The following is a 10,369-nucleotide window of genomic DNA, read 5'->3' as shown; positions in this document are numbered from 1 at the left end:
TCTTCTATGGTTCAGTTAGACAATTGGTTTTGTTTTTCAAAACAGACAGCGACAGATAAGTGTGTTAAAAAACATTGCTGACATTTCAACGGTGAAATGATACAAAGAAGGTTTTGTATGTACTAGCATATGATGACTGAACAAGCAGGAAACTAAAAAGCTGACACTGAAATTTCAGCCAGGGAATTCTGAGCCCTTCTTGCTATCAATCAGTTTATACTGTAAACCCATATCGTGTGCAGTTCAGTCAAATCTAACTGCTTCTACCTTTTCTTAAATTATGTCCCAACCTTCTGTGAGCTGCTTTGACCCATTTGTAAATGATCTTGCTGGTTTTTTAGCTTCTGTCATTTTTTCGGATGCATTTACATCACTGAAATCACACTCAATTTAGATGTCCTCACTCGCTGCTGTGATAAAGCCTGATGGGATGTCTCTGAATCTCAGCTCACAGCATTAATCTCCTCTACAGACATAGTTCATATCCCTGTAAATGGACCCAATTCTTTGTCTAAGAGCTTACTTTGAGTGCAGTGTTTTCTCCCTGGTTCCCTTTCTGCTTTTGAGAACATCTGATAAGGATTCAGAAAGGATAGAAAAGATCTGATTAGCGATTATGAAGATTATATTAATTTCCCAGCCTTTGTACCTCACACATTTCTACAGCTTTATTAAATATCACAAGCCTTTCCACTGCTCTTCCTCTCCCTCAGAAATATTTTGCAGTAAGCAAGGCCTTTGCCAATTCATAGTGTTAGTTAGGGCTGTGTATTGGCAAGAATCTGGCGATGTGATACTTATCATGATACAGGAGTTATGATTCAGTATATTGCAATATACTGTGATACTGTAAACAAATTGATGTATTCCAATTAAAAAAAAAACAACTAATTTTAGAAAAACTGTCACAATAAGCAACACACCACCATATTTGTAAAATTTCCTGTAAAAAAACAAAAAAAATCCTTTTTTATGCAGTCAGGTAAGTGTAGATATACTACAACAGTGCCATTTAGCGGTCGGGGGTTTAAATCAACACAAAATGAACCACTGCTGCAAGTCTTGACACATGAACTATTAATTAAAAATCAGTTTTTGAGATTTGATACTGTCGCAAAACGCTGCATTGTGATACTTAAATGTATCAGTATTTTCTTACACCCCTCTACATAGTTTTAATCTTTGATTTACCATTAATTGATCAGATATGGCCTGCATTTGACTGCCATCTCCTTCTCTTTGTGTCCCAGGACTGAATGAGTGTATGATCAACAATGGCGGCTGCTCGCATGTCTGCATGGACCGACCAATCGGCTTTGAGTGCCAGTGCCCCACCGGCTACCGGTTGCTGGACAAAAAGACTTGTGGAGGTAAGTAAATAAACGTATATTTCAGATAGATACACAGAGTGGCAGACTGACTGCTGACAAAGCTAGTAAGGGTCTGCATGTTTGGGCAGCTCTCAGCGCTCTAGCCGTCTTTCTTTGTTGAGCGTGCTCAGCCTGTCAGTCCCACAGGGAACCTACAGCAGCCCCGCCCTTCTACTCTCTCACACACTCAAACACATGCATAGTACAGTATGTCCTTCACACACTTCCCCATCCTTTTAACACTTACACCCAAGGAAAAAGCCTAAGATCTGTTGGAAGCAGGTCAGAGAAGTCAGTAAGGAAACACGGTGTGCCCCTGTATTTTCTCCTTAATGACAACACATTTGTATGTTTCGCCATCACTAAGAGACATGAATGTGTATATTTACTCGCCCACTATAGCTGTATTTTACTAGCTTTTATTTTGTATTATATTGTAGGAATTAAGTTGCCTCTCTTATCTAGTGCAGCTCATGAAGGTGAATGAGTCTCCATTTGTCTTTGTCTGTCTCTGTCTCTGCCTTTCAGTTGATTGATAACTTCTCTTCCCTCTCCTGCTTGCAGACATTGATGAGTGTGAGAATCCTGATGCTTGTAGCCAGATCTGCATCAACTACAAGGGGGATTTTAAATGTGAATGCTATGAAGGGTATGAGATGGACCCTGTCACTGAGACCTGCAAGGCAGAGGGTGAGCTACACTGATAAGTGAATAACGGTGAAATCAGCCGCAGAGTGGCTAAAATGACACAGCTGAAGGGGCTTTTCTGTTGAAATTCAAATGGAAATGTTGCAAGAATGTAGGTGTGTGATTAGTCTAATGCCTCTGCCATTCTGTAAAAGCTGTTTGATTACCTTGTACTTTATAAATGTACAAATATTTTGTCCATTTTGTTTTTATGCAGTATAACCTGCATTTGAAGGAGTCATCTGGTGAAAACAAAAGCTGTATATTAATGTTGTTAATAAGATCTCCTCTCAGATAGCACCTCATTAGTGCACTGCTTCACTCCTGTAGCTTTTGTCCAGCGGTGTCAAGCCTTCCTCATCTCATAATCACAAACATCTTTCTGCTATTAGGATCTTATCATTGCTCCACACTCATTTGTGTACTTGAAATAATTGATATGTAATTTAAAAAAAGGCAAGGATCACCTAGGCAACCACTAATTTTCTCCCAGGCCAAATTTTCCCTCTGGTGTCCTGTCCAATTAGACATGGTGTCATGAGTGACAGACAGATGTGTTTAGCCATGCTGAACTCTGATAATTAGGTATAGCTATTCAGGGGTACCTGGCTGAGTCACAGTGGAGGCTCATTACAGGAGTTTCTACTGGTCTCCTGTTAGGCTTGTTGACAACACTTGGCGGACTATTGGAGAACAAAGTGAACTGTTAAAAGGTCGATTATTTTTCCTTGACCTCAAGCTATGGCTGAAAGCTATTAGCAAGAGGATTGCATGGAGAGGCCAGTTTATACATTCAGTCTTCATGTCTTCGAAAATGTTCATTATTTAATTGGCAAGAAACAGTGGGTCAAATGAAATGTAGTGACTTGGTTGCTCTGGCTGTCAAATGCTGGGATGTCATTTCCCTCAGTTAAACTGAGCCGATGTCTAAGCTCAGCACTCACATGCATTTGTGTCTGTTTGCACTTACACACACCGTATTTGTGTGTGGATTGTATCAGCCCACCCTGCGTCTGTTTACACTTGTGCATTTGTCTGTGCATAACTGCCCAGTGTGTTTGCTGTCAGTTTATAGTGGCTGAGAGAGAAGTGTGTGTCTGGGTGTGCACCAGCAGCAGCCAAAGCAAAATTGCAGCGAATGCAGCGGTTCCACCACTCGGTTTTGAGACGGTGAGAACTACTGCTGCCATGACAGCCTGAAATGTTGTCATCCTGAAGGCCGGTTTATGAAAATGACACTGTTGTTGCTCAGACTTTAAGCTGAGAGAGGACGGAAAAGGTAGAAAGAGGGAGTGTGCAGCAGTACAGTACTACTACAGACTGTCAAAAGAGAAACTGAGGCAAGTGAGCCATTAATTTCATATCTGCCTCTAGATATAACTGGCTGCAGATTTCATCCCATTACAATCAGAAACAAGATATGGACAATATAGATGTTAAAAGACAAAGGTTGAGGTGTAGCTGCCTTCCCTGGAGGCACACGTGGTTGTTTTGTGTGTGTGTAGAATTATAAGAAAATAAACATACAGATATGGTGATAAAACTGCACCTGATGTATGTTCAGATTGGGTTGTAATTAAAATGCATCCTTACAACAAGTGGACAGCTCTAAAAATGGGTGTGAATGTACCTAAAATGAAATAAGGAGACACTGGAATGTAAGCAGTGAGGTGCGGGAAGTGACGGTCGACACTTCAGCATGGTAAGGGGTCGATTTAGGTTATGATGAATCTCCAGGAAACTAATGTAAAGACCTACTAAGTGACAAAAACAAGGATGTGTGTGTGTAAAAGATGACAGCTGGCTGTTCCAAGAGGTACAGCTGAATGCTAAGGTCCTCCTGATCTGTGCTTGTAGGAAGATAATAAAGACCATACAACTTAATAATGCATACTGTACAGACACACTGATCAATACTCCAACTATTCAGCGGTTTTTAATGAAGCAGCGCTGTCCCTGCACTCTAGTTACAATAGGATATTGACCTGTATTGCACAAGCTTTGGCATGTTATGTATGTGTTAAAAGACAGCCTTTGGAGTATTGACCTTGGTGTTGCTTTGACACTGGTGAAACATTGATGTTATTACCGTAGCAGAATGTTTGCATCATTCCCTGAGTCCAGTACACAAACATTTTGATGCTCTGCTCAAAAACCAATCTCTCAGGTTTATCATCATCTGCTGCCTTTACTGTGTCCTTTCTCGGCAGCAGATTAGGGCTTTATGTTTTGGGTTTAATTACTGACATAAGCGCAGGTACAGCCATTATTTCTTATTCAGTCTAAAACCATGTTTGCTCAGAATGTTTAGAAGTTCATTCCACTAAAGGATAGAATCATTTGCACTTGCTGCTGAATTTGTGGTGCTGTGTATAGATGACCTGTGGAATTCCTGGATGAGAGCAGCTTTCCAATAACAGCTAGAATCTTTCTTCTAGCCCATTACCAAACTGTCAGACATGATTTGACTGGACATTAAGCACATCCACACATTGACCCTGACTTCATGCACATTTTCACAAAAATAAAGCCCCCAATATTCTTTGCTTTGAGTGCAGGAAAGAGCCCTTACTTACTGTTCACCAACCGACATGAGATCAGACGTATCGACCTGGTGAAGAGGGACTACATCCAGGTGGTGTCTACCCAGAAGAACGCTGTGGCCCTGGACCTGGATGTGGCCAACAACCGTGTCTTCTGGTGTGATCGCTTTCACCGGAAAATCTACAGGTACGCCAAGAACGGAAGTCTGAGTTTAGAGTACAAACCTTACTAATATTCTAATTTTATTTAAGATACATAGTTGTAGACCGTAAACTGGATTTGATTTTATTCTTTTGAATTTAGATTTGAGAGTCTAGATTAGAAATCTTCTCCTAGTTTGGAAGCCTAACTTCAAATATTGAATATTAAAGGCATCCCTTGGATATTTTTTGTGAACAAGGAAAACAAATTGTTGATATTCTCTGTTTTCTTTGTTGAATGTATTTAGTTAAACATAAAACATTGGCAGGCTGCACAGCGGCACAGTGGGTAGCACTGTCACCCCACAGCATGTTCTCCCTGTGCCTGCGTGGGTTCCTGGCTACTCCGGCTTCCTCCCACAGTCCAAAGACATGCATCTTAGGTTGATTGGTGACTCTAAATTGCGTGCGTGTGTGTGTTTGTTTGTCTATATGTCAGCCCTGTGATAGACTGGCGACCTGTCCAGGGTGGACCCCGCCTCTCAGCCAATGGCAGCTGGGGTTGCCTACGTTGATGTTTTAGTTACGCCCTATTAGGGGTCAAAGGTTGTGCCATAGGCCTTCACAATAAATGTATCACTTATTTAGTCTTGATAAAATTATGCTGGATTATATGTTTAAAAGAAGCTGCACCTTTTTTTTTAAATTTAAATTACACTCAATTCACTCACTACCTGCCCACATTTTATCTACATTTTTGAATTATTTTTTGGCTGGTGCGACGTATACTCAGGAGCGACTTATAGTCCGGAAAATACGGTACTCTGATTTAGGTTATAGCACACAGAGCAATCTATTAGATTTGGGTGCTGATCTGGTTCATCATCCAGATCCAGAAATGTTTTTTTTAAAGATTTGTCACCATTGTGAGATAGGGCGGGTCTATTGTTTTCAGTCATATGACTGGCACAGAGCCCTGGAGGACCAAAAACCCTTCCAACACAGGGTGCTCGACACAACTGCAGCACACACCTTTTAATTTTCTGTTTATGTTCTCTATATTGGCTCGTTGGTAGGAACAAAGGGTCCAAGTCATAGCTAAAAGCTGTTCCTTTTGTCTTTGTTTCTAAATCTACTCCGCCAAGAGAAAGAGAGCAAGCAGTGAATGAAGATGGGAGCAGCACTAGCAAAACAAAGCAGTGAATCACTGAAATAAAATGTTAGGAAGGATTTTGTGTGAAGAGAGTCAAAGCACAGACTTCCTGTCTACCCTGCTGTGGCCACTCTGAAATGCACCTTGTGTGTGTAGCTAAGCCCACTCTGTCAAACAGACACACAACTCATATTATGACAGTCAAACTATCATGGGAATATTGCTTTTAGATGGAATGGCATTATGGGGAAACTGAGCTGCCTTGGTGGAGGTTTGTGCTCTCTGAGTGCTGTCTAGCTTTGTATTCAACAGACCGAGCATCTGTAGTTCAGTCTTTTGATGGTTTTGAAATTTAATAAACTGAGTCGGTGACTCAGGCCTGCTATTATTTCGGATTAATTCCCCTTGTTATCCCAGCTGCATTTTCTCCCCAGAGTGTCTTTTAATTGGAGCACTGTTCTCTCTTTATTAAATAGATGTCAAGAGAAAAGATCTCTGGGGAAACTAAAATTGAAATTTCTGTTGTTGAGCACAGCTCCCTGGGCCTTGCCCCACACCTCTGCCAGGACCAAATCATTATCGAGGAGGGCACCCCCTGAGTGAGACCTTGTCTATTCTGATAAGTGGTCCACCTGAGAAGGATGCTAACCCCTGAATGAACCGGCTCAGTGCACAGCCCAAGGCTACAGCTCATATACACCAGTCCCACTCTCTCCTCTGCAGTGACTTCATAGCTCAGTGGAAAATGGACAATTAGAATAATCATCAACCATGGTCATACTTATGCAATCTGTGGTGTTTCCACTTATCCTGTGATTGTCCTGAATGTGTTTATGTATACACTTTATATGCATACACTCTCAATTTATCAAATTAATGCACCAAAATATTTTAGTTTTTGTTTATTTTAGACAAACATAAATGCAGTTTATAGAGTTTGTGTATTATTATTCATTCATTTATGGTTATTGTTACATTTGCTTTTACTGTTGTGGTTACAGTCCTACTAAACTACTCTTTGGAAAACATTAAAGGATAAGGCCATTTTCTATATTAACGGTACATTCCCTATACAGAGATTAAAACCAACAATGAATTGTCACAACTCGCTCTTAATGCCTGTCAGTCTGTCAGTCCTGGACTAGTTTATTCCTCTATGCCATAGACCTACCTACATTGTTGCCATACTGAACCGATATAGCTTTTTACAGTGTTAGAAGTAAGCAAGAGTCAAAATGCACACGACCACTGGATATTTTTAAAACATATTAGGGTCTGATGTTTCATAATGAGGAAACGTCACTCCGTGCAGCAGTGTGTTTCTATGTGTTTTTAATCATTTTGACCATCAGCAACAGTCAGTATTTTGCAGTGATAACTCTTTTTGGTAGGAGCCATGTCTGTAAAATGTTTTCTGTAACCAGTTACTTCTGGTAGCACGTGTGCAACATGTTGGAGACCTCTGCTGTGGCTTATTACCTATGTATTCTTCTTCCCTCTCCTTCGTTACTGCCCCCTTAGTGCCTTCATCCACGAGGCCAGTGACCCCTCCCAGCAGGTGCCACTGGTGGATTCATCCCTGCAGACCCCTGTGGGCCTGGCTCTGGACTGGCTCCAACACAACCTGTACTGGACTGACTCTGGGGACAAATCCATCTCTGTGGCCTCTGTGGACGGCACCAAGAGGCGTGTCCTCATCAACACGGATCTCGGTGAACCCAGAGCCATAGCGCTGGATCCCCACCATGGGTAAAGAAGAAGAGATGTGTGTATTTGTGTGTGGGTTTCACACAAGCACACAATACCAAATTCAGTGAAACTTGGTTCAGAAAATCAAGCATTGATCCAGTGGTGTCATACTCAATATTAAAGGATTGAATGACATGTATACTGTGAGTTTACAGTTTACAGTACTGTTTGTTAAAATGTTGTCAAACTGAGTTTACATGGTAAATTCACAGTATGCAGATGTACTCTATACACTGTACTGATGTTTTCTTCCTGATTTATAATATTAAAGATGGTGATCGATGGCCCTGGATAAAGATTCGTTAAGAGATTTCAGACCCATAAATTTACTAAACATAATCTTCCTCTGGGACTACAACTAATGACAAACATAGGAGAGCTCTTGTTGCTGCACAGGGGAAATCAGCTTCTGAACCTTTTAGTATCCCGACTTATTAGTTTTTTTTTTGTTTGTTTGTTTGTTTTTATTCTAATCTATTACTTGATGATTGTTCCTAATCTGGGAAGCTTTATGAATGTGTGCCAGCATGTGCTTCTGTAGCTTTTAGTTTTCTGGCGATCCAATCCGAGATGAAAATGAACATGCACAAAAATAAGCAGGCACATAACCAGAACAGAGGTACAGTATACACGCAATGAGATTTTCTTCACATTTCAGACTGGCTCATGGGAATTCAGCACAGACATGCTGACTGAGACATCAAATGACAGTTCTGTTTTTGCAGGTGAATTGATATCAGCAGTGATCATTTTCATAGAAGTGACTGCATAAATTCCCGTGTGCTTTGCTGCTATAATCACGGGCTGATAATATTACACAGTAACCATTTAAACTATACTGAGCTCATACACTAAAGGCATTTAAGTTGGCTGATTTGGCAGCGTATTTACACAGACTGATGATGTGAATTAGTCAGAGCCACAGAGGTGTGGACCTGAATGGAGGGTTTGTAATGTATCAGTAGCTGATAACAGAAATGTCTCTCAGAAACAACCAGTGGCACAGATGTTATTCCCAGACACCATTACCTCTTCAATATAGTGCAGTCTGTAGTGAAATATCAACTCTTCAGCTTTCCAATCATGTTAATTATCTGGCCTATATTTTGCAGTCCTGTACATAGGCACAGAGCTTTTTTCTCATTTTGCCAGTGAAAAAAGTCTGGTGCTGTCCTCATAATGACTATAAAAGATATCTGCTATCTGGCTCATAGAACCTAAACAAGTGGAGCACTCTATAATAATGCAGAACCTTTTCATTCTCTGTTTCGATCCAGCTTTATGTACTGGTCAGACTGGGGCACACGAGCCAGGATAGAGAAGGCTGGGATGAATGGAGTGGACCGACAGGTGCTGGTGGCTGATAACATTGAATGGCCCAATGGCATCACTCTAGGTGAGAGGCGAACAGCTGTTTTTCAGCTGATGTCCTTACATTATATGTTACACAGTGATGTATTTTACACTTTTTCTGGCAGTTGTTCTGTGTTGTTAAATGTGCCAGAAGAACAGTCCTGACAAGGAGCTAATGCAGTCAATCAGCTCATTGTAGGCAAAGGTCAGAAGTAATGGAAATAATAAGGGTAAATGTTTAATGATAATGGTAAATAATAGATTTATGAAGTTATCACAGTTCCTTTGGAATGATGTTTGAAGGGTTTCACAATCTGACATTTTAAAATGTAATCTATCACCTCAAGGGATGTGTTGGTCAGACTGCGATAGTGCTTATCATGAAGGCGATCAATTTCTCCACAGCTTAGCAAAGTCCTGTTTGCTTGTGTGTGTGTGTGTGTGTGTGTGTGTGTGTGTGTGTGTGCGTGTGTGCGTGTGCGTGTTTCCCAGATATAGCCAACAGACGCCTGTACTGGGTGGATTCAAAACTGCATCTCATAGCCAGTGTGGACCTGAATGGAGCTCACCGCAGAACACACATGTCGTCTGCAGAGAGACTTGGACACCCCTACGCTCTAGCTGTTTTTGAGGTTTGTGTGTGTGCGTGTGTGTTACCTTACAGATTTATCCCAGTCTTTTATGTTGTAACACATAGCAAAAAGTTGTCCGTGATATTGTCTAGCCTCCCACAACTCATCGTATCTACATCTCTCCTCATTAGCCTCTCAGGTATCCTATAGTGTGACTGGGAAATTTGAACGGAATGACTGTGTATGTTCTTGTGCATAGGTCGGTTGTTTTCTCTTGGATTTTGATTTGATTTGATTTATTCTTTCAAGCATGTAGAAACAGTTTATATGACAACACACATAATTTTACACATAATCCAATATCAATTTGCTTATACCTAGTACATGCTTGAATGGAGTAGGAAGAAGTTAGACTTATCCAGTCCTACCCCATGACATCATCTTACCATCATTGGTTTGCAAGCAGTAAATGATTCACTTTTACACCACACAAGTATTATACTAAAAAAAATTTTTAACAGTGTTAACATTCTTAAATAATTATCTTCTACACCGCACAAGTAATATACTAAAGAATTATTACAAAGTCTACACCACACCCACAATTGTCCATCTAATTAATCATTGAGCCTGTTCATGCATATATCTTGATTGACACATACCTTTATATTTATGTTTAAACTCATCAATTCTATTACTATTTTTTATGTCTACACTTAAATTATTCCATAGTTTTACCCCACTTATGGAAATACAAAATCTTTTTTTGGTTGTACGTATAGCATGAATTTTTAAATTTAA

General features: G+C 40.4%; 1 protein-coding gene across 5 annotated transcripts in view; it reads left to right on the top strand.

Moving 5' to 3' along the window:
* Positions 1-10,369, top strand: part of LOC109970631 (low-density lipoprotein receptor-related protein 8-like) — a 76,773-nt gene that overhangs the window by 53,214 nt on the left and 13,190 nt on the right. For all 5 annotated transcript variants that reach the window (XM_020618334.1, XM_020618332.1, XM_020618333.1 and 2 more), the window contains 6 exons: positions 1,251-1,370; positions 1,935-2,060; positions 4,616-4,787; positions 7,416-7,643; positions 8,921-9,039; positions 9,489-9,628. In XM_020618334.1, the coding sequence (XP_020473990.1) occupies positions 1,251-1,370; positions 1,935-2,060; positions 4,616-4,787; positions 7,416-7,643; positions 8,921-9,039; positions 9,489-9,628 (905 nt within the window). The remainder of the gene's footprint in view (positions 1-1,250; positions 1,371-1,934; positions 2,061-4,615; positions 4,788-7,415; positions 7,644-8,920; positions 9,040-9,488; positions 9,629-10,369) is intronic.

Source organism: Monopterus albus, unplaced genomic scaffold, assembly GCF_001952655.1.
Source record: "Monopterus albus unplaced genomic scaffold, M_albus_1.0 scaffold204.1, whole genome shotgun sequence".
Classification (NCBI taxonomy): domain Eukaryota; kingdom Metazoa; phylum Chordata; class Actinopteri; order Synbranchiformes; family Synbranchidae; genus Monopterus; species Monopterus albus.
Note: the sequence above shows the minus strand (reverse complement) of the source record. Positions and strands in the feature narration are given on the sequence as shown.